At 37.3% G+C, this 25587-nt stretch overlaps 3 protein-coding genes across 3 annotated transcripts; all 3 read right to left on the reverse strand.

Annotated features, from left to right (window-relative positions):
- Positions 1-2033: 2033 nt before the first annotated feature.
- LOC113280034 lies at positions 2034-3350 on the reverse strand. Its single transcript, XM_026528673.1, has one exon. It carries the CDS (start codon positions 3348-3350, stop codon positions 2034-2036), a length of 1317 nt encoding a protein of 438 aa, XP_026384458.1.
- Positions 3351-8157: 4807 nt separating this feature from the next.
- Positions 8158-9811, reverse strand: LOC113278117. The gene has a single exon (XM_026527043.1). It carries the CDS (start codon positions 9757-9759, stop codon positions 8449-8451), a length of 1311 nt encoding a protein of 436 aa, XP_026382828.1. The 5' UTR covers positions 9760-9811; the 3' UTR covers positions 8158-8448.
- Positions 9812-16460: 6649 nt separating this feature from the next.
- On the reverse strand, positions 16461-18113 carry LOC113278118. Its single transcript, XM_026527044.1, has one exon. It carries the CDS (start codon positions 17942-17944, stop codon positions 16619-16621), a length of 1326 nt encoding a protein of 441 aa, XP_026382829.1. The 5' UTR covers positions 17945-18113; the 3' UTR covers positions 16461-16618.
- Between the last annotated feature and the right edge of the window lie 7474 nt (positions 18114-25587).

Raw genomic sequence — 25587 nt, forward strand, 5'->3', positions numbered from 1 at the left:
GTTTACTTCATTAGGAGTGTGTTTGCTTATCTTCAGATGTAGTTGTAGGGTTTTCCACATCTACATTGACAACACCACAAAACAACTTCTTGTTGATTAAGGATATACTCTCAGCTTCCGTATTTCCCCTACCAACAATCCACCATGAACTCTATTGTTCCTCTCCTTCCAAATAATGGATGATCTCCCAAACTTCTTTCCCTCATCCTGCTAGAGTGTTTCTTTCCCATGCATCAAAGAACTGTAAGATATTGTGAGATTCAAGAGATGTACGGAATACCTGACTGAAACTGAATTACTTGGAGTGTAAAATCCGTCTCACTTACACTCCAGTCCGAAGTATGATAATAGGCTAGTGTCTGAAGCCGCTTAATAGAGTACGATGTTCAAACTGGACTATGTATGAGTTCTTTTTTTACACATTGCAATTCCCTCGTTAACATAATTCTCTATGTCTTGGTTTACTTTTTACTTCACATTATAATTGCGTTTGCTACGATTAAAGTAAAAGCAAGTGTTTAGATAATCAACCTAGAAAACTTTTTAACTCAATTTGATGAGAACCTAAAAGATTTTTTCTTGTAAATTCGTGTTTTGAAATATAGATTACAAGTTATTTATTGTTGCAATCGTCTCGCATACAGTTCGGGTACTTACTAGGTTGTTCTCTAGTATTAGTTTTTGAGAGTGTCCAAAAAACTCGTTTTACAATCAGGTGCAAAGATATTTTATGTTGATATATACTTAATGTTTGTAACGAGTACTTGTCATATAGGTTCACAAATGAAAAGTTTGGGATAATCAAAAACCCATTAATAGTTTGTAACTAAAAAGATGAACCATTTTAAAGATCAGCATTTCTTTATAATAGTTGGGAGGAAATCTAGAACAACAATTTAGGAGGGCATCCTTTGTGGGGGTGTACACGGTACTGTTAGGCTAGGTTATTGAACAATAATTTGAAAACCGTAAATAACCATTAAGGAATTCGATTGAATTTGGAACCGAGCCGATTTGATTTGGTACAAAAACAGCCAGCTTTGGGAAGTCAACAGTTTTAAAAAAATTGTTCATTTATGTTAGTCCCTCATAGCTGAGAAGCAAATTTTTCTGGACATGTCATAAAATTATTTCTTTTTAAAATTTTAAATATATCAAATTTTACCAAACACTAACAGAAACACTAAAGTGTAAAGAGTCTAGTTCCTCCTGAATAACAAAAAGGAAATTCAAACATTTTCATAAAAAAAGGGCATGGACAACTTTCGAGCTTAATTTCCTTACCTATTATAGTTGATGTCACTGTAATACAGTGGTAAAGCCGTTTGGTGATGACACCAGTGATCTGAGTTCGAAATTCGTTGGTACCAATTTTTTCCGATAAAAAAAAAAGTTTTTTAACTTCTTAGGTTGCCCATCTCTTTAGATGGGCAATCAACCTAGATGTCCCATTCTCCACAGAGTTAGTAGAAAAACTTTCGGTACAATAACAACACTTTGCATACATAAAAGGTGGGTCTTTATCTATATTTAAGTGATCCCATATCATAGTCTTACGTTGCCTACCAAGTGGTGCTGAGTTTTCCGTGGAAGGTTGCAGTAGTGCCTGCACATACGCAAAATTAAGCTGAATATAAACTGCTCAATCAAAGACCAATTTAGACTTTCTGTCAAGAACAGCCAACATATATACATTCAACTTTTTGCTTTCAAAAACTTTCAAGGTCCAAGACTAGTCTCTGGATTATAAATATTAGAATACAAATGATTGTATGTATACAAGTTCAAAAATATTATGGGGGCCTGCGACCAGAGAGGCACCCTTATAGATTCTCCCATAAGAACATCACGTTCATAATGTATATAACTCAGAAACTAAAGATAAATACTACTTACTAAAGATAAAACCCGATTGTTCAAGCGAGAAAAAACGCAACAGATGATGAGAACTCCATTAGTGTACTTTGATGAACAAAAAACTGCATACTTCTTGCAGCTCTTACTTGGCAACAACAACTTGCGCGCTTTCTTTACTAATGTCTTAAAGCAATTCCACAAATCTGTTTAGCAGCTGGAGCATCCCAATTAACCGTCCGTTCCTTCATCTCATCAAAATCTTGCACACATTTTTCGAATTTCAACTCCATAACTCGTTTCCTTAGCTCCGCGAGCTTCTCTCCTGCAAATCGGTCAAAATTATTCTCCCAGCCGGATTCCCACTCACCATGAGCATTACAAAGCTGAACCGTTCCATTTTCCGCGTTAAGCCTACCCCAACCTATTGCTAGAATCTCCATAATATCAGCCACGCATGGACCAGCACAAACGAGTGTACATGGTCTACAATATGCCCCGCTGAGTGGACCCGGGCTTGACATTGCTGCAACAGGGAGACCATACCGAGACGGTGGAAACTCGAACTTGTGAGCAGTTACTATGCAGAAAGGAAGGCGATTTTCAAAGAACTTTACACCTTGAGAAGTAAGTTGAGCTTTGAAAGCAGTCTCCGAGTTGAGTTGACGAAACCCTGCTGCGTCTAGTTGTTGTATCAAAGAAAACCGAGATAGTGCGACTTTTGAAGTGTTGAGATTACCGATTCCGAGTCTATCGTTGCGTCCACCATACCTTGAACCTGATGGTACTAGGTAATGATCATTCGGTAAGAAGTTATCTGGGGAAAGTGGAGCGTTCCAGTAGCCATCTACTCGGGTTCGGACGATCCAGTCATAGGTAAAGTTATTCTGTATCTGGAATGCGTTGATCAGTGTTAGGCAACCTTCAACAAGGCTGAAGTATTGAAGCAAACCCTGTATTCCGTGAGGAGAACCGTTCGGAGTGAAGACGCGCCGGTGAAAATCAGTCTCGTTTAGCTTAGTTGGTTTAAAAATGCGAATCGAAGCGATTCTGGGAGTAATGTCTTTGAGAATTGAAAACTTGAACGAGTCTTTATCTAATGGAGAATTTAAGAAAAGATCTGCATTAGGGTAAACGTTCAATACATTCTCTATTATTGAAGGTCCAGTGAGTTCGAATTTTCTTGCTCCACCAACTAAACACACAGCAATTCTTGACCGTAATAACTCTTTCTTTTTCGTATCTTCTTTTCTCAACCGAGTCGAATCCGACACCGATTTACTACTACTATCGGAAGAATTTGATATGGGTGGAAGAGGAGGTAATGCATACGATGATGAGAGGTTAGAAAGAAAGTTTGTGAGAGGGGTACAAGTCGAAAAGATATTATTAGTGGAAGAAAGAGATAAAAAAAGGAAGAATGAAAAACAAGGGAAGATTAATAATAAAACAAGACGGAAATTTAGATATGGAGCTGCTGATCTTGTTAACTGCATTGCACGCTTTACTGTTGATTTCCTTTAGATCATCATCCTCGATCTTGTTTTTCTTGATTCTTCTTTGTTTGGGTTTGGTGAGGAGGACTGATGTTGGATTTAGGATTTGATAACAGGGGGAGGAGAAATACCATCCATGCACACTTTTTTTATCTATCTATTTGAAGAGGAAATACTCATTAAAAAAAAAAAAATCCATGAAACCGATGTACTGTATATGTTTTAAAATGAAACTCCCACTTTCAAATAACCGTAGAATCTGCCATGAAAAATTACACCTACAACATGAAAAAAAAACCCAACAAAACTCTCCTTATTTATGGAGATATATGTAGCCGTTTCACCAGCAAATGGAAGGGGAACATACTTTTGATGCATACTCCCATATCAATGCTAGTATAACTTGAATATTACTTCTCCACTACCGAAGAAGAATCATCATTGCACAACTCATTAATCAATCATAAGAATATAATTAATGGAGGAAAAAAAGAAAAGAAAAGACGCTAGGATTTTTCAACTGTTTTTCGAGAATAAATCCAGTAAGGTTGAGAGATCTGAAGGACGCCCAGAATGCCAAATAACAATGTTGATTGGATTTAATTTAACAGTCGCGGTTCAGAAGCTTAATATTTAGTTTAATTGATTTTATCTCGCTTTTTTTTCCCCTGAAGCAATCTCGCGTTCTGTTGGTAAACATTCGTACCTCCTTAACAAGTAAAAGAGATAATTTCGTCGAATCTATAAATTTAAAACTGTGGGTATTTGTTATCCTAAAACAGAGAGCTTATTAATGCCAAATGCCGTGGTCGGCTATATAATTTAATGAGTGTCATTAGTTTCAACGATTTTATTTTTATAAGAAACAGAAATGTCAACTATTTAGTTTAATAACCAATGCAGGACACGATGAGGAGGAAGACATTGTCCTTTTTTTAAGGAAGAGGAACATATCATCAACCTGGTGAGTTTTTTTTTAAATTTTTTTTTTTTGATGGAATCATCGTGGTGACCAAACTCCCCCCTCTTGCTTTTCTCATGTGCATATTTAGCTTTTCAATGGGCTGTTGTATTTAGTATACATGGCTACTAACGACAGTACAGTGCTAAATCAGCTGTTTTGTAACAACCGACTAGCGGTTAAAATTTCAGCAAAGTCGCATCAAGGTTATAAACTTTCTAACGCTGCCACCAAGCTGGGAAATACAGCATCTGAGGCCAGCCAAGCCACACCGGAAGTTTGGACCAGTGCATAGTTTCCTTGTTTACCTTTTTCCAGTGGGCTAAGGTAGAGGTGTGAAACGTGCCGTCCCAGCACAGCCCAGCCTACGAAATCACGTTACGTGCTGGACTGGGCTGGACCAGACACTCAGACGTGTTGTGCTGTGTCATATTGAACAGCGTGTTGTGCTGTGCCAGAAAAATAATCGTGTTGTGCCGTGCTGGGCTGTGCTAGCATATTTATTTTATGTTTTCCAAAACAAATATTTTGTAGATATTTTAGTTAGTATATCTATTATTATAGAAATTAATCAGCATAACGAAAATAAAATGTCAAAAACTAGCTAAAATAAGGATTTTTTTGTGAAATATGCATGAAATGTGAAGTATTGTGTTGTATTTTATGCATGATTTAGCGTGCTTTCTTCGCGTGCAGTGTTGTGTTATGCCGCGTGATAACACGTGTCACGTGTTGTGCCGTGCTGATGTGTCTATTTGATTGGCACAACACAACACACTAAACTAGCATGTTGTGCCTGTGCTGTGACAGCTCACATGCTGTACCGTGTTGTGCTCAAATATAAACGTGTTGTGTTGTGCCATAAACGTGCTGGTCCGGTCCAATTTACACCTCTAGGCTAGGGTATGAGCACCTTCATTACATAAATGAGGTTTGAAAACAAGCTCACAACAAATTAAACTAAAAGAAGATAAGTGAATGTTTTTGAAAAGAACATTGAGGTTTGAAAACAAGCTCACAACAAATTAAACTAAAAGAAGATAAGTGAATGTTTTTGAAAAGAACATTGGCATGTTGATCACCTCTAAAATTTACGGCTGCAAACTTGTCAATAAGGCATTTTGCATCACTTTCCAAAATGAAGTGAGTAAGCTTTAAGATGATTGTTGGTGTGTTAGTAAAGTGGTAAATAAAAAAATGCGTTTAAGAATCGTGAAGATTTCATTCTCGATTTAATTTCTAATTCTAAAATAAAGAAAATTACATGAGAGAAATTCTACCATTAACTAATTATTATGTGATTCAGTTAATAATAATATTCATGCAATTCTCACGTTCAAAGTGATCCTAAAGTATTGCATGTTTATTAATAAAAATTAAGCATGCCTCATTAAAAGAAAACACAACTAATTAATAAAAATTATTTAATAAATTTAAATTCGATGCACATAATTATAAAAAGAATTGTAGGAAAGTGGTAAAATTTATTTAAATAGAAAATATTACATATTTATTGGAAAATGGTTGCCTCTGAAAGCCTTGACAATGAAATTTAGCTCCTTATTAGGGGTGCACATATCCTATCCATACCAGCCAATCCTACCCTATCCGCCAATGTTTTAACCGTATCCTATCCTACCCATTATTTGGCGGGTAGGGTGACAGTTAAAAAATTTCTTACCGCCGTTAAATGGGTAGGGTGACGGATAAAGCTCGAAATTATCCTACCCTACCCGCTTACCCTCCTTATATTTAGAAGACAAAATAACCCTTCTAATGTTTTTTCCTCCTGCACATTTTTTCGTTGTTTTTAAAGATATCAGGGGTAAAATATAAAGTCCCTTTTGTTCATCTTTCTTCAGAGAACTCAACCCCAAATCGAACCATTCACCACAAACTCGTTCTGCTTCTTCTCTTCATTCTCGAGAAAATCCCACAGATCCAACCTCTGCTATCACAATCAAAGACTAATCCCAACCTCTTCTCCAAATTAAAACCCATGTATCCGATCTAACAGAAAACCCCTCTTTTGTAACCCTAGATTTAGGTTATTTGTTCCTAAAACCAAACTCTCATCAAAGTTTAGTTTACTTATTCATATTCATACGCAAACACCTCTCATAATCGATTTCAAAACCTAATCATAACTGCATCTTTGAATCAAACCCCATCTCAGAATTAGAACCATAATCCTTTAACATCCCCTAATTTTTGTAACCCTAGATACAGTTCATTATTCTCCTTAAATTGAAGCAAATCCTCATCTCATACTCGATATAGCTGAAAGTACAAGAAGAAGACTTCACCAGGTATAAACCCATTTTTTTTTTTTTTTTATTATCATTGCATGATTTTATTTTGCTGTTATTGCTTGAATCTGTAATGATTTTGCAAATTTTCCTTTTGTTTGATGTATTTGATGGAGTCATAAAGCATGGATTTTATTTGATTTCAGCTTCGGTTCTATTTTATATCTCCATGGTTTCTTGAATTCAAACTCCCCAAAAACTGAAATCGATTTATGATGTTGTTGTTGTTACCTCCGAATCTAGTAATTCTTGGCGTGTTAAAACTAGTGTTTGATGACTTCGTGGTGTTTTTAAACTAGGGTTTACATCCATTTCCAAGGGCTTTCCTCTACTTTCTTCATATGAGTAATCAGTTGAGTAATAAGATCTAGGAATTTAGTTGAGAAATTAACATGCATGTTAACCGATTGATGAATTTCTCGTAGAAATTTAGTTTGTTCCACATGGTTTTACAGGGTTGATTGCACTGCAGTGACTATGAGCTGCAGAGCAGTAGGTGGTGCATATGGTGGTGAATTTGATATGGAATTGAGTGATAGAGATGAATGAACCAGCTGGTGTTGGTACTGATCAAGATGGTTTTATCTACAGGAAGTGATATTAGTCTTGTAAGGTTGTTGTCGATGTGAAGCTGCAAACTGGTTGAGATGGGACATGGTGCTGGAGCTGTGTTGCTACCATGGTTAGATGGCTGGATTTGAATCCGAGAAGGGGTAGAGATAGAGCTGCAAGAAGCTGCAGTAGCAGTAATATGGTGTCAATGGAATTGCAGACAAGGAAGAAATGCAGTGTGTATGTGTTGAAGAAGGTGGGAAAATGTTGTTGCAGGAGGTGATGTCTTATGGCAGTCAGATCAGGTGGTAGATAAGGCATTGTTGACTGGAATGCAAAGGGCCTGGGGTGTTGAGTGTGACTGCTGAAATGGAATGGAGATATTCTGATGCTGAGAAACTCACAGAGCTATGCTGAGCTGTAGTGGTTGAGATGAGTATTACCTAGGTTTGCTACAGATTTTGTTGCTTTGGGGTCTGTGGTAACTGAATGCCAGACTACAGTGAGGAAGTTTGTTTGGTGCAGATGAATGGAATTGAATTGTAACTGGAATGAAGGAATCTATGAATTTGTGTCAGTTGAGAAACTACAGGGTATGAAGAGGTGGTGCAGTTGCTGATGAACTGGAATTGGAAGTTGTGTTGGTGGTAGTAAACGGTTATACCCGCCACCCTACCATACCCGACCAGCCAGAGAATGGGTTGTGTAGGATCTTACCCGTTTAATGGCGGGTAAATTTTTTCTTAACCGCCAGTAAACGGGTAGGGTGGCGGTATAGGCCATATCCTACCCACCCTACCCGTTGTGCAGCCCTACTCCTTATGATGTACACACTGTAAAAATAATTATTCATGGCTCAAAGTAGTTACAAGGAAGAAAAAAGGAGAAACTAAAAGAAAATCGAGAATTTGCAACATTTTATAGGCGCTACAAATTTTCTGTTCCAAGAAAAGCAGCAAACCGAAGATTGAGGTTGCAATTTAACTGTTACAAAAGAACGAGCGTCTGGAATAGTTTCTGTGTGTTTTTCGTGTTCTTCACCAGAAGAAACTATATCTCTCTAATCGTGCTTTTAAGCTCTCTAAACTTCCCCAGATTCTGTATATCCTCTCTATAACTCCCAAGAAAGTCATGTTCATAGTGTATAACTAAGAAACTAAAGATAAACATACTATTTACGTTGAGTCATCCATAAACCATTTTTGTACTTTGATGAACAAAAAGCTCAATATACTTCTTACACCTTTTACCTGGCAACAACAACTTGCTTTTTTTCCTAACGTCTTGAAGCAATTCCACAAATCTCTTTAGCATCCGGGGCATCCCAATTAACTGCCCGTTTCTTCATCTCATCAAAATCTTTCACACATTTTTCGAATTTCGACTCCATAACTCGTTTCCTAAGCTCCGCGAGCTTCTCTCCTGCAAATCGGTCAAAATTATTCTCCCAGTCGGATTCCCACTCACCATGAGCATCACAGAGCTGAACCGTTCCATTTTCCCCCTCAATCCTACTAAAATCTATTGGTAGAATCGCCATAAAATCATCGGCGCATGGACCAGCACAAACAGGTGTACATGGTCTACAATATGCCCCGCTGAGTGGACCTGGGCTCGACATTGATGCAACAGGGAGACCTCTCGGTGGAAATTTGAACTTGTGAGCACTTACTACGCAAAAAGGAAGACGATTTTCCAAGAACTTTACACCTTGTGTAGTGAGTTGAGCTTTGAAAGAAGTCTCCGAGTTGATTTGACGAAACCCTTCTGCGTCTAGTTGTGGTATCAGAGAGAGCCGAGAGAGAGCGATTTGTGAAGTGTTGAGATTACCGATTCCAAGTCTGTCGTTGCATCCACCGTACCTTGAACCTGATGGGACTAGGTAATGATTATTTGGTAAGAAGTTATTTGGAGCAAGTGGAGCGTTCCAGTAACCATCTACTCGGGTTCGGACGATCCAGTCGTAGGTAAAGTCATTCTGTATTTGGAATGCGTTGATCAGTGTCAGGCAACCTTCTACAAGGTTGAAGTATTGAAGCAAACCCTGTATGCCGTTAGGAGAACCTCTTGGAGTGAAGACGCGCCGGTGAAAATCAGTCTCGTTTAGCTTAGTTGGTTTAAAAATGCGAATCGAAGCGATTTTTGGAGCAATGTCTTTGAAAATTGAAAACTTGAACGAGTCTTTATCTAATGGAGAATTTAAGAAAAGATCTGCATTAGGATAAACATTCAATATATTCTCTGCTATTGACGGTCCAGTGAGTTCGAATTTTCTTGCTCCCCCTACTAAACACACAGCAATTCTTGACCGTAATAACAACTCTTTCTTTTTCTTATCTTCATTTCTCAACTCGGACACCGATTCAGTAGTACTGTCGTTAGAATTTAATATGGATGGAAGAGGAGGTAATGCATACGATGATGGTGATGAGAGGTTTGAAAGAAAGTTTGTGAGAGGGGTAAAAGTCGAAAAGATATTAGTATTAGTGGAAGAAAGAGATAAAAAAAGGAAGAATGAAAAACAAGGGAAGATTAATAAAACAAGACGGAAATTTAGATATGGAGCTGCTGATCCTGTTAACTGCATTGCATGCCTTTTGTTGATTAATTTCCTTTAAATGATTTGATAATGAGCAGTTGAGCTGATGATCTTGTTTTTCTTGGTTCTTCTCTGTTTGGGTTGGTTTTAGGGTTTGGTAACAGGCGAAGAGAAAACTCCCATTTTCAAATAACCGTATAATCTGCCACAAAAAATTACATCTAAAACATGAAGAAAACCTCTCCTTGTGTATGGAGATATATGTAGCCGTTTCACCAGCGAAGGGAAGGGGAACATAGTTTTGATGAATATTGCTTCTCCACTATCGAAAAAGAATCATCTTTGCACGACTCATGAACAATCATCTTTGCACGACTCATTTTTGGGTACATGTTCTTTATTTCTAAATATCTTGATTAAGTATCAATCATAAGATAATGGAGGAAAAAAAGAAAAGAAAAAGATGTTAGGATATTTTTTCACTGTTTGAGATTATTAGTCCCATATTGTATGGGTTATTAGATCCTGTGGTTTATAATCCTTAGGGCCTCTCCACTCATCCCCAATTAGTTTTGAGCTGGATGTCCGTATTCTAACATGGTATCAGATCAGGCTATTTACGACGAGTCATTAGATTACACCGCGCCATTACTTCGCGTCACCCAATTTAATTGTCCACGTGTTAGACCCAATGAGACTACACGTGAGGGCGCGTGTTGAGATTATTAGTCCCACATTGTATGGGTTACTTAGATCCTGTGGTTTATAATCCTTAAGGCCTATCCACTCATTGCCAATTGGTTTTGAGTTGGATGCCTCGTATTCTAGCAGTTTTTCTCGAATAAATCCAGTAGGTCGAGAACTGCATGTCACTTGCCTTAGGGAGGAATCATGGAGTATAATTTTAATGAGTTTAATGCATGACACAATGAGGAAGACATTATCCTTTTTTTAAAATTTTTTATGGAAGAGGAAAATATCATCAACGTGGTGGTGATGAAACTCCTCCCTCTTGCTTTCTCTCTTGTGCATCTTAAAATAAGAATTAAGATATGCAGTTCTTTTTATTTGTACGTTGAGCTTTTCTCACTTGCAGTCACAAGAAGAGGACAACAAACTCAGTTGCGGATCACCTTCCAAACAAGGGACACAGAAAAGGTTTTCAGTCCTCCAGCCATTTCCGTTTACCAGCCTTTATGAAGGAGCTTAATGAAAGTGTATGAACTCACTTAACCCTAAAAAACATTTGAGATATCTATTTATATTAAACAAGGAATACATAGGTTTCCCTTTACACAAGTAAACAATAAGATACATCATTACAGACACGTCATATAGACGTCAGACTAGTCCTAAGTTACACCAACGGTGTCTTGTGTGAACCCCCCCCCCCCCACCCCCCCCACCCCACCCCACCCCACCCACCCCCCAAGGCTGAACGTGGAGGATCCCGAAGTGAAAGCTTGGACGAAAGAAAATGAAACTGAGGCTTGAGAATTCCTTGGGTAAACAGGTCTGCAAGTTGATTTTGAGTAGGCATGTAACGAACAGTAAAGAACCACGAGCAACTCTCTCTTGAACAAAGTGATAATCAATATCAAAAGACATGTATAGGATTAAAAGACATGTAAGTAGCACAGACATTATCACAAAAGAGAATAGGTGGTTGTTTGATGTATAAACCCAAATCATTCAAGAGATATAGTATCCAAATAACTTCAGCTGCAGCAAGAGCTAAGGCACGTTATTCAGATTCTTTACTAGAACGAGAAACCATAGGTTGTTTTTTGGAGGACCAAGAGATTAAATTAGGATCAATAAAAACACAAGTGCCAGCTGTGGAAAGACAATCATCAGGGTTACCAGCCCAGTCAGCATCATCGTATGCATATACAGTATGAGAAGAACTCCCAGAAACTTGAAAACACGATGATGGTCTAAAAAATAAACCCAGACCTAATGTTCCTTTGAGATAACTAAGAATTCTCTTGAACGCAAGAAAATGAATGTCAGTGGGAGCATGCATAAATTGACAAACCTGATTGACATCATAAGTAATATACGGCATGGTCATTGTTAAATACTGTAATGCGCCTACCAAACTGTGATATAAAGTAACATCATGAAATAAAGTACCCTCATAAACTGACATTTTGGAACCCGTGGCAATAGGAGTAGAAACTGGTTTCGCAGTCAATAAATCAACACGCTGAAGAATATCAAGAGTATAAAGTGTTTGAGATAAGTGAAGACCACAAGAAGACCTGTATGCCTCAATACCAAGAAAAAAATCTAAATCACCCAAATCTGTCATAGAAAATTGTTGTTTGAGAGCCGGTAACAGATGAGAAAAATAGCTAGAGTCAGACCCTGTGATAATAATATCGTCCACATATAAAAGAAGCAACATAACACCAGTAGGAGATTTGCGAACAAACAGAGAGGCATCTGACTTGGAAGCAATAAAACCCAATTATGAAAGATAACAAGTGAACCGCTGAAACCAAGCCCTAGGAGCTTGTTTTATCCCATAGATAGCTTTATGCAGCTTATAAACATGAGTGGGATATCTTTTGTCGACAAACCCTGAAGACTGAGACATGTAGACTTCTTGATCTAAGAAACCATGCAAAAATGCATTTTTAACGTCCAATTGACGAATAGGCCAAGAACAAGAGACAAAAATACTTAAAACTAAACGAATAGTAACAGGCTTACTAACCGGACTGAAGGTTCTTCTTAATCGATGCCAAATTGTTGAGTATACCCCTTTGCAACCAAACGAGACTTGTAGCGATCAATGGTACCATCTAATTTGTGCTTAACTCGATAGACCCATTTACAACCTATAATATTCATATGAGGCTCTCGAGGAACATATGACTCAGTGTCATTAGTTCGGAGAGCATGGTATTCATCTACCATAGAATTCTGCCACTGAGGAATTTTGCAAGCCTCACTCTAGGACTTAGGTTCAACAAAAGTATCTTTCAATTTAGAAAGAAAACATGTAGCAATGGGATGCTTTGTAACATGAAGTAGATTCATTCGAACAAGAGGTTTACGAATACCCTCACGCAAACGAGTAGTCATAGGATGGGGAGCAGGACGTTGTGGGGAAGGAGAAGGAGTTGATGGAGGTGAAACAACAAAATCGTCAGACTGTGAAGGAAAGGTTGGTGGAACTGTAAATGAAGATGCGGATGAACTAACAGTTAGGGAATGTGGTGGAGATAAAGAATCAGTACTGGAGGACAAAGTAGCATTTGATAAGATTGAAGGAGAATAGGTGGTAATGGATCAGAAGAGGGAGGTAAAACAGACGGAGTGACCAACGGAAAAGTAAACCAAGGAGGTAGAGGAGAGGTAGTTTATGAAGGAACAGAAGGATTGGTAAAATAAAAGGGAAAAGAAGACTCATCAAAAAAACATGTCGATAGATATAGACACGTTTACTGCTCAAATCAAAACATTTGTAACCCTTGTGTTGGTTAGAGTAACCAATGAAGACACACAACTTTGTTTTGTACTGCATTTTGTTCTTGTTGTATGGAACCAGATGAGGGTAACATAAACAACCAAAAACACGTAGAAAATTTTAGTCAGGTTGACGATTATACAACTTAAAATATGGAGAATAACTACCCAGAACGGAAGAAGGCATACGATTAATAAGGTTTGCAAAATCTTCTGGCCAATAAGACTTAGGCATATGGCTGTGATGAAGAAGAGCAAGGCCTGTTTCAACTATGTGACGAATCTTGCGCTCAGACACACCATTTTGTTGTGGAGTGTGAGGACAAGAAATTGATGCAAAACACCATGGGAAGCAACAAAATCACGCAAAGCATGAGAAATATATTGTCCACCACCATCACTCTGAAATATTTTCAGAGTAGTTGAAAAACGATTCTCAGATTGAGCCTTAAATATCTTAACACAGTTGAAAATTTGCGATTTATTATGCAAAAATATATCGAGGTAAATATGGAGAAATCATCCACAATAAGAAGAAAATACCGAAATCCAGAATTTGAGATAACTGGAGAAAGACCCCATAAGTCACTATGAACTTTAAAGAGTACACTATCACTAACATAATTTGATAAAGAAAAAGGTATCCTATGATGCTTAGAACAAGCACAACTATTACATAAAGTGTTCCGTATTATTGAAGGTACTTGAACTAACTTCTACGAAGCTAGACTAGAAAGACTTCGATTGTGGAGATGACCAAGACGCATGTGCCACAACTGAGAAGAGGAAAGAGCTGCAATATGACCGTGAGAAGCAACTGAAGGAGGATATGTGGAAGGAGTTGAAGGGCGAATATAGTAAAAACCACCATCACTAGAACCGCTGAGTAGGAGTTTCCCCGTTTGTCGATCCTTAACAGAAAAACCGAATCAATTAAAACATACAAAAACATTATGATCTCGGGTTAACTGGGATACTGAAATAAGATTTTTCGCAATTAATGGCACATGGAAAACTCGATTCAAAGAGATAGAACTATGTGGTGTTGTGATTAAAGCATTGCCATTAGAAGTAATGGGCATAAGATTACCATTACCAACCATAACATGATTGGAACCAGATTATGCAGTCGGCGCAATAAGAAGATTAGGATCGGCCGTCATGTTATTTGTAGCACCCGTATCAGCATATTAATATTGATCAAAAGGCGTAGCTTGAAGTTGCATTGCAGCAAAAGAATGAGTAAGATCACGAGCCTGAAAAGAGTGATTGAATCTGTAAGAGCACGTCAACGCCGTGTGACTTTTTGAATCACAAATCTGACAAGGTTGTTTGCTGCCAGTAAATCTCAATGTAGGAGTACCAAGTATGGATTGATTTTTTTGTGGAGACGGATTACCAAAAGAGTATGATGGAGAAAAGGGTCCACCTCGTCCACGACCACCATTGCCATGACTTCTACCACGATTACCACGGAAGGACCCATTGTTACCACCACGTCCACCTCTGTAGAAGTTATTACCACGGCCCGAGTTGTTGTAAAACTGAGAAGGTGGAAAGTTTGAGGAAGAAGAAGAAGAAAAAGTGGAACCATAGAAAAGCTGTTGAAGAGGTAGAATCTGGTGTGGGTTGATTATATTGATTAAGTTGGATTTCATGATTGAGAAGCAACGACTTCAATTCAGAGAAGGTAGGAAGAGTGGAACGAGTTTCTATTGCAGTTTAAGAAGCTTGATAATCAGGCCCTAGACCGCGATGTCTATTGAGAACAAGTTCAACATCACTTACTGGAGAGGATGAGGTTAAAAGAGAGTCTCTAATGAAAGTAATTTTGGCAAGGTATGCAGAGATGGAAAGATTGTCTCTTTGAAAAGTTTGCAGCTGATGACGAAGTTGAAGAGAACGAGCAGCAGTTGGAGCGACATAGGTATTAGCTAGGTATTTCCAGAGTTCACGAGAATAGGTGAAATCAGGATTATCGGCAAAACCTGACCGAGTTAGGGTAGCTTGAAGCCATCTAAGAATATGTGTATCAACTTGAAACCAGGTGATGTAATTAGGGTTTGGAAGAGGTGCTTCAATAGATGAAGCAGGAAGAAAGGGAGACGGAGATGCAACATCAGGATCCATATGACTATAGATGTCATGAGAAGGAAGGATTGGAACTACTTGACGACGCCATTGAATATAATTGGTTTCATCAGGTTTAAAAGAGATGTAGGAAGTTTTAAGTTTTAGAGAAGAAGGAGTTGTAGAAACAGAAGAAGAGATTATAGAGGAAACTGTAGAGGAAGTAGTTGATGGTTCTATAGACATGGCTGCTAGGGTTGCTAGAGAAAGGAAAAAGAGAGACGTCCCTAATGGCTCTGATACCATGAAAGTGTATGAACTCACTTAACCCTAAACAAGGTTTGAGATATCTATTAATATTAAACAAGAAATACATAAGTTGCCCTTTAGACAAACAAACGTTAAGATACATAGTTACAGACGCGTCATATAGACGTCAGACTAGTCCTAAGTTACACCAACATTGTCTTGTGTTAACACTTAACACTCCAACATTATATTTTAAATCCTGTAACAGGGGGCAATTATGCTTCCAGTTAAAATGCCCGTGTGCAGTTATAGCCTACAATAGGAACAACATATTTCTATGTAGTCAATTATCTGTCTGGGGAAAAAAAAGAAAAAGATACATTAATAAAGATGCGGAGAAGCATGGCAAAATTGGAGCTCTATCGGAAATTCACCAGCTCTCTGGCTGTGTCAGTCCTGCTTTCTGTTGCTTGGATTAGCTACGAGATAGCATCTTTTTTCTTTTTATTTTCCCATGAAATTGCTTATCCAATGCTCAATTTTTGGCAAAACTTATACCGTTTGATACGTTAAACGGTGAATGCTGTAATGCTTTTGCTTTTGGACTTAATTGTATCTGTAAATAGACGTGGAATAATCTGCATATTATAGTGATCCCCATAGGATGGTTTTACGTTACCTACTAAGTGGTGCTAAGTTTTCTACGGAAGGTTTTAATAGTGCTTGCAAACACGTATGGACTGCTTAATCAGAGACCAAATTAAAAAAGTCTGTCAAGAGGAGTCAACATACATTCATCTTTACTTCTTCAAAAAATTTCAAGGCCCAAGACTAGTCTTTGGGCTACAAATGGTGGTACGTATAATTTCAGGGGCCTGCCACCAGAGAGGCACCCTTCTAGATTCGCCCCCTCAGAACATCATGCTCAATTGCTCATAGTGTGACTCAGCAACTAAAGATAAACATACTATTTACGTAGAGTCATAAACCCGATTGTTAAAGCGGGAAAAAAACCACAATAGATGAAGAGAACTCGATTATAGTGTACTTTGATGAACAAAATACTGAATACAATACTTCTTTACTTGGCAACAACAACTTGCTTTCTTTACTAACGTCTCGAAGCAATTCCACAAATCTGTTTAGCATCTGGAGCATCCCAATTAACAGTCCGTTTCTTCATCTCATCAAAATCTTTCACACATTTTTCAAATTTCGACTCCATAATAACTCGTTTCCTAAGCTCCGCGAGCTTCTCTCCTGCAAATCGGTCAAAATTATTCTCCCATCCGGATTCCCACTCACCATGAGCATCACAGAGCTGAATCGTTCCCTTTTCCCCCTCAATCCTACTCCAACCTATTTGTAGAATCTGCATAATATCATCCGCGCATTGACCAGCACAAACAGGTGTGCATGGTCTGCAATATGCCCCGCTGAGTGGACCTGGACTCGACATTGATGCAACAGGGAGACCATACCGAGTCGGTGGAAAATCAAACGTGTGAGCACTTACTACGCAGAAAGGAATAAGATTTTCAAAGAAATTTACACCTTGTGTAGTGAGTTGAGCTTTGAAAGCACTCTCCGAGTTGATGTGATGAAACCCTGCTGCGTCTAGTGGTGGTATCAGAGAGAACCGAGATAGTGCGGTTTGTGAAGTGTTGTAATTACCTATTCCGAGTCTGTCGTTGAGTCCACGGTAGCTTGAACCTGCTGGGACTAGGTACTGACCATTTGGTAAGAAGTTATCTGGGGCAAGTGGAGCACTCCAGTAGCCATCTACTCGGGTTCGGACGATCCAGTCGTAGGTAAAGTTATTCTGTACTTGGAAGGCGTTGATCAGTGTTAGGCAACCTTCTACAAGGTTGAAGTATTGAAGCAAACCTTGTAAGCCGTTAGGAGAGCCTTCTGGATCGAGAACACGCCGGTGAATCTCTGTCTCCTCTAATTTGGTCGGTTTAAAAATGCGAATCGAAGCGATTCTTGGAGCAATGTCTTTGAAGATTGAAAACTTGAACGAGTCTTTATCTAATGGAGAATTTATGAAAAGATCTGCATTAGGGTAAACGTTCAATATATTCTCTGCTATTGACGGTCCTGTGAGTTCGAATTTTCTTGCACCACCAACTAAACACACAGCAATTCTTGACCGTAATAATAACTCTTTCTTTTTCTCATCTTCATTTCCCGACCGAGTCGAATTCGACACCGATTCACTAGTACTGTTGAAAGAATTTAATATGGATGGAATAGGAGGCAATGCATACAATGATGGTGATGATGATGATGAGAGGTTAGAAAGAAAGTCTCTGAGAGGGGTAAAAGTCGAAAAGATATTAGTATTAGTGGAAGAAAGAGATAAATAAATTAAGAATGAAAAACAAGGTAAGATTAATATAAGAAGACGGAAATTTATATATCTTCTTAACTGCATTGTTGATTTACTTTAAATGACTTGGTAATCTTGTTTTTCTTGATGCTTCTCTGTTTGGGTTGGGTAAGGATTGATGTTGGTTTTAGGGTTTGATAACAGGGGGATGAGGAAACTCACACTTTCAAAGAACAGTAGAATTTGCCACAAAATTTTCCATCTAAAACATGAAAAGAAAAAAAAAAAAAAAAAAACAAGAAACTCTCCTAGTAGCCATTTCACCAGCTAAGGGAAGGAGACATAGTTTTGATGAACTTCTCCACTGCCCAAGAAGAATAATCTCTGCATGACTCGTCAAGAGTCATCTTTGCACGTTCTTTTTCGGGTACTTGTTCTTTATTTCTAAATATCTGGATTAAGTATCAATCATACGAGATTATGGAGGAAAAAAATATAAGAAAAAGATGTTGGGGTTTTTTTTAACTGTTTTTCTCGAATAATCCAGTAGGTTGAGAACTGCATGCCACATGCATAGGGAAGAATCTTGGACCGTTCGTCCAGCTGGTTCTACATGATTGTAAAATAAACTAGAGTGCAATAATAAGCCTATCGAATAAAAAAATAAAAATAAAATTGTCCCTTGGATATAACAGATCAAACTTTGTTACAAATTGGATCAGAAGAAACAAAATAAAATAAAAAACTATAAATTGGATCAAAAGAAACAAAGTATAAAAAACTATAAATTGGATCAAAAGAAACAAAACATTAAAAAAAAAACTATAAATTCGATCGAAAGAAACAAAATAAAAAAACACCGGAAGGAAAATAAGCGCAGCACACGGCATGCAGCAATGTTGGTATCACTTCAACACATGATAGCACCATGATTTTTCTCATATCTCCTCTTGATTTATCTTCTAATTTAACTTCTTGCAGCGGTACCTACTTCAATATCCGTGATGGTGGTGGTTTTTTATACACCTTCCACAATCGCCAGTAGGTATCTAATAGGAAAGAAAGAGAGCAAGCAACGGCACAAGAACGAACGACGATTTCCATCACATTATCCTTCTTCCCCCAGTGCCAACAGATGTCTATAATTTCCAAAGCAAGAGAGACGATAGAAACGCATACATAATTTGCATTTTCATCCGTCCCCGAACTTTGAGGGGACGTACACCACCATCTGTAATTGTTGAACACAATTGCACCCAGGGACGGACCCAGGAAAGATAATTTTCTTTCTAAGGCCCGGACTAGAAATCTTGGTCGAGTAGTAATCTTTTTTTTTTTTAGCTTGTGAACTGGAAAAACTACCCGAGCTATAGCCCCTTTAGTCCAGCTGTTGATCCGTCCCTGATTGCACCAAGGAAAAAAAACAAGAAAACAACCTCTTATAACGAGTTCAACAATAATATTTATGGTGGCGTTTGACTTAACCAGCTTCTTTACCCGTTAGAGCAAGAGCTATGGGATAGAGTGTTTTAGCACTCTAACCTTTTCAAAATGAACGAGAGTCCATGTGATAGAGTGCTGTTTCCACCATGGGATAGAGACCATTATATGCACTGCACGGCTAATCATGTGCCGTTTAGGGAAAGTTTGAATTTTTGATAATGGCGGGAATTTAGGGTGAAGTTTTAACTGTCAAAACCTATATAAACGGCTGAACTGTATATACCCTATTTTGAACTCAAACAGGATTTGGTCAGCCGTATATTCTCCGGTTTCTTATCAAAAGGGATTTGGTCAGCCATATATTCTCTGCTTCCTTCACAAACGAGATTTGGTCAGCCGTATTTACTCCATTTTCATTTAGAACGACATACAAAGTGCCGTATGTGTTATATACTCTCAAACGGCAAATAAAGAGCCGTGTAGGGAACACTTTCACTCACTCGTCCGAATGAAAGAGAGGGTGATTGAGTTTGGGGTGAAAGGGGTTTCCCTTTACCCATAGTGGGACCTTTTCTATTCTTTTAATACGGAAGGAGATTTATGATTAAGAGAAGAGATTACACTTGTTCGTCCCTATGGATATATTCTACTATACAAGCAGGGAAATTAGAGGACATTTCTAAAATTTGATAATCTAAGATGCCATGTTTTGCTAATGCATGAGCCACATGGTTTACATCTCTTTGCACATAAGTACATTTTCAACTACTAAAAGAAGATAAAATCTTTAAAACATCCATGATTATGTTTCTGCTTGTCCATTTTATTGCTTCAAAATTGCCATTAACAACATTGATGACATTTTGACAGTCTCCCTCAAGGTGCAAAGGTGCCACACCTTTATCTTTGGCCATAGAACAACATCTAAAAGAGCTATAGCTTCAGCATGTTCAGGATCTAGTGCTCTATTCCTGCCGCATCTAATCCCATCAGTTGTACCTGCGAAATTTCTTAATATTAGTCCACTTCCCATAATATGTGTTTCTTCCTCATAGAATGCATCAAAGTTAAGTTTTGTATAAGGTTGGACACGAGTTTCCCAGTGTAGATTAATAGGAGCATGATTATTAGTAAAAGGTACAGAATTTGCATTTCTTATCCTGTGCCACTCAGCATAGTCATATTTTATCAGATTGACCACATTTTGAGAGTTAGGTTGGATATTCTCAAACACTTTTTTTGCATCTACACTTCCATATCTGCCACATTACAAATCCAAACCATTATGCAGTACTTAATCTGTGTCTTCCTTGGTTATTACCCTGAAACATGCTACACAACCAATCATTAAACTGAACATTTCTTATATTACTGGTAACGTTATTTATCACAGCATTTCAAACACTACGGGAAAAAGAACAATCAATAAAAAGATGTTGCATACTTTCAATATGATTACTACAGAGAGGGCAATTAGTATCAACATTATTATGAAACCTAACTAAATTTTCACCAACAGGGAGACAATTCTGTAAACATTTCCAAAGAAAAAACAGAATATTACCAGAGAGGTTGGTTTTCCACAATGAATTCCAAGAGATTGGTACAGTATTAACAAAACCTATCTCTTGATTCCTATCATCTAAAATAGCTTTATAAGCAGACTTGACAGTGAAAGAACCATTAGAATTAGGTTGCCACCTGAGGCAATCATGGCCATCAAAAGGGATTCTAATGTCTTGGATTTTACTAATGGTATTAGCATCAAACAAGGCATTAAGAATCTGCAAATTCCATTGTTTAGTTTCAAAATCAATCAATTGGGATACATGAATCATATTAGAGGAAAAAAATTGCGAACTTACAGTGGAAGTTATTGATGGAATCCATCTATCCTTCCAGATATTGATAGAGTTTCCATCCCCAACTTCCCAGCATGCATATTTCTTAACTATTTCAAGACCTATACAAATGCCATTCCAAATACAGGACCCATTGGCAGTTAAGCTATCATTCAAAGGATCAAGATTATGAAAGTATTTCCCATCTAAAATTTGCACCCATAAAGCATCTCTAGAGTGTAACATTCTCCAAGCCGATTTAGCTAATAAATCCAAGTTCATTATGTCATTTTGTTTGATGTTTAAACCTCCTAAGACTCTAGGCTGAGCAATCACTAGTACAAAAAGGGGATTTGGTAACAGTTCAGTATAAAAAACGATGACAGTTCACAAATGAACTGTTACAAAATAGTTAGTGGTAAAGCATATGTAACAGTTTATTATCAAAACTGTCATCGTTAATGACCAACAACTGTAACCGTTTTCAATCCGTTATTGAACAGCCGTACAATGACAGGTTTTGAAGAAACCTGTTACTATATCTCGGTGTATGATAACAGTTGCAAACTGTTACTATTCTCGGGATATTGTAACAGGTTTTATATAAACCTGTTATCTAATTAGGAGCTGTTCTTATAATTACGGCCGTCCATTTACTGTGCGGTTATGATTTAAATGAGAATCGATATGTATGTCAAGGGCATCCGTAAAAAATACAGTTCTCTCTGACCTCTCGGCTTCGCCTCTCAGCTCCGCTGAAAGCTCCAGAAGAACCTGTAACCCAATCTCTCAATTTCATCACCCATGTTTCCATTCTCGTTAATAAAAAACCCAATCTATCTACAGGAAGATCCCATCTCTTTAATTTTACGCTTCTCACTCTTAGAAAATTCTAGGTCTTTATTTTTGGTTCGACATAGGGATCTCGATCACTCACTATCTCTATTTCTCTGAGATTTTTTGATTTGGATTCGATAAAGGGTTCATATTTTGTTTTCAATTTCTCTGGATCACACACCATAATTTTTTCGATTTTGTTCTTGTTCAAAGCTTTCTCTCTGTGCTAATTATAAACCACATGAACTTCATATTTATTTTCCTTGATTTCTTCCTCTGAGGGAAAATTATGGTCCTACGTCACCTGATTGTTCTCTTGAAGCTGGTTTCAAGGATTTAAAACATGTGATTCTCATATACTACTAGGTACGTGATTTTGGGGTTTTTAGTGAAATCCCTAATTTATAATTTGGTTTTACCTTATTTTCTCTATTGAGGTTGGTTTGCTCTCTTTTTTAACAAGCTGAAGGTCCCGTAGTTAGCGATTTTGTAGAACAATTCTGCTGGAGTATCCCAGGAACCATTCGGTAATGCTAAAGCAAAGGTACTGTATTCGTCATTCCAATCATCTTAATCTAAGTGAACGCTGGTGCAACTTCCAGTTTTATAATTGGTTCCTAAAATTCTTTTCTCATTTTTCAATTATTAAGTTTAGGCTCTGGACTCTGGTTTATAGACCTGACTTGATATATTCTGTACATATCATCTATTTGATGTTAGTTTTCTTAATTTTTGCCCCTTTCATGTGACCCATGAATGCGATTTTGAAGACTATACCTTTTTTGAAATGTGTCCGCAAGAAGTCAGAGGTTGTGTCTCTCTGGGGTTGCTGTGGCAAGATTCATATATTTGCCAGAATTACGTAGCTCAAGCAAAGACAGATATAAGAATGTTGTTGAACCCTTTACGAATCAGGAGATGATGAGCAACTGTACATTTTTTAATACAAGTCATGCTTCTTTGTTTAATATATTAAGCTTCTAATACTAAACCAATGATTTAATTTTACTTGGTGATCAGTTCAAGGAAAAATTATCATAGAACCCCCCACGTAGCTGATAAGAAGTTGCATCTAATGCGTGATATTTCCAAAGAATACTCTATAAATTGAGACTCCAAGGCTTTTCAAATTAAGCTTTAAAATCCTGACGTTCCTGTACAAGTAAGTCTACTTCCTTTCATTTCAGGAGTATCTTAGTTGAGGAGATAAAAACATTTATCACTTTTATATCTAAACCGAAACATGTGCATACTTTTGCACGTGTTTGTGTTTTTGCACTTCATATGGGTGGATTCTAATGAGATTTGGCAACCTAAGGGAAATCATATCATATCATGGCTAAATCCTCACTTCTTAGTGTTCTAGTTTACTAAAAGTATATGTATGCAACTATTTGTGTCCTGGAAACATCTTATATACTTATTGTTTGCAAACTTTTTGCTTAACCTGGTTTTAGCATCTAACTTGTTTGAAACTTTCTGAAGTATTTTATTATATTACTGGATCCAAGGAGTTGGTTAAAGGGATGCAAAACCTTGGAAGAAATTAATGTAGTAATAAATATTTCTTATCTGTAAGTTATTAAATTCGTATTCGGGATTATGGTACATGAAAGTCCTTTACTACAGTGGTTTCTCTAGTCAAATTAATTCCTCTAGTCAAGTAAATCTCTTTGCTTGATTAACTGTAGATGCTCGTGCTTTCAGTACATATATATTTGATTTTTACATTTAGTTTTTTTTTCCTTCGTACTGAAGGTTCTTTTCATTTCTTTAATTTTCAAGGAGGCTAGATGCTTCTTTGTAACTTCTGCAAAATTTAATCGGCTTTGGAGACTGAAGGACATCTTTGTGGCCAGGGTTGCCGACATGGAAGTTTCTTATGTAGATATTGGTGTTTTATTGTTTATCTATGTGAGCCAAAGACAGTACCATGTGCAGGTGTCGTTTCAGAATATACAACTCCGGTTCAGTTTATCTGTTTTGAAGAATTAAACTTGTCTGTGAATATTTGAAAATTATAGTGATTTGAACTTTTGAATTAACTTAGGATGTGCAAGTGATTTTATATGTCAACTGAGTTCAGGTTGTACTGTAATTGAACTAAAGATTTAATAGAATGTTGATGTTCCATCCTTTTAATGTTGTTTACCACTGATTTTTCATTTTAGGTTCAGTTTAGCTTCATATCGTTGATAACTCAGTGATTAAATATGTTACCACAAGTGGCTTATGGTGATAGTTTTGTGAGGGAACTGTTAATCTAGGTAGCTTGAAAGGGAAATCTAATGACACTTTAATAATAATATGTTACTATAACCCAGGATTATGATACAGTTTAACTAAAAACTGTTACTTCTGCTCTAATAGTAGCAACAGTTTATTTCCAAATGTTCTACCATAAACTGTGAACGGTGATAGTTTTGTGAAGATTATATTACGTTAGTGCTGATTCAGTAAAAATATTTTTGGTAAATTGTTACGAAAGACCACGAACAATGATAGTTTTAGTCGTTATGTAACATTTCTGAAGTGTTATTTTGTAACAGTTTTTATAAGCTTTCCGTAACAGGGTCTTTGGTAACACCATGGAAAAAATCAAAACTGTTACAGAAGTGCTACTGTAACGGTTTCTAACTGTTACCAAACATCATTTTTGTACTAGTGAATAGTTTTCCACTTTTTGAAATAACCACCTTTTTTCCCTTTCTGTTTGTTCCACCAAAAACTCATTTGGATAGCACCCATTTTATCAGTCAGAGTTTTGGGAATAGGAAAGACAGACATGTGATGTGAAGCTAAACTTCCTAACACAGATTGAGTCAGAATATTTTTACCTGAAAACTTGAGAAATTTAGGGTTCCAAACAACAAGCCTATCACCATATCTTTCAAGGAGGGGAGAAAATGATTGTACTTTACTTTTTTGTAGAAGTAGAGGAACTCCAAGATACTTGTCATTTAGGGCAAGTTTTTTGATATTCAGAATATTAGATACCTCATTCCTAATATTATTAGGCACACCACTACTAAAATAAATACCATATTTAGTCTAGTTGATAGACTGACCTGAAAACGGCTAAATTGTTCAATGATATTGACCAAATTTCTTGTTTCTTTAACTTTTGCTCTAGCAAAAATGAGTCAATCATCTGCAAAGAAAAGGTGAGAAACTGCAGGACAATGTTCATTGAGTTTTATACCATGAATAAGATTATCATTTTTAGCAGAGAGTAAAGCTCTAGAAAAAGCTTCTACAGAGAATGAAAAGGTAAGGGGACAAGGGGTCTCCTTTATTAGACCTCTTTGAGGAGTAAATAACTCACCTGGAGATCCATTCAAAAGGATGGATGTAGAGGCCGTACTTATACATTGATCAATCATAGTACAAAATTCATTACAAAAACCCGTCTCCTTAAGGGTGTTAAGGAGGAAAGGCCATCCAACCCTGTCAAATGCTTTTGGCATATCCAACTTGATAGCCATCTACCCTTTCTTAACTTTGGTCTTTTTCATAGAATCCACAAATTCATGAGCAATCACTATATTATCAGTAATGCATCTACCAGCAACAAAAGCAGTTTGATAAGGAGTAATAGTTTTCTCTAAGATGACTTAGATTCTAGTG

Source organism: Papaver somniferum, chromosome 5, assembly GCF_003573695.1.
Source record: "Papaver somniferum cultivar HN1 chromosome 5, ASM357369v1, whole genome shotgun sequence".
Classification (NCBI taxonomy): Eukaryota; Viridiplantae; Streptophyta; class Magnoliopsida; order Ranunculales; family Papaveraceae; genus Papaver; species Papaver somniferum.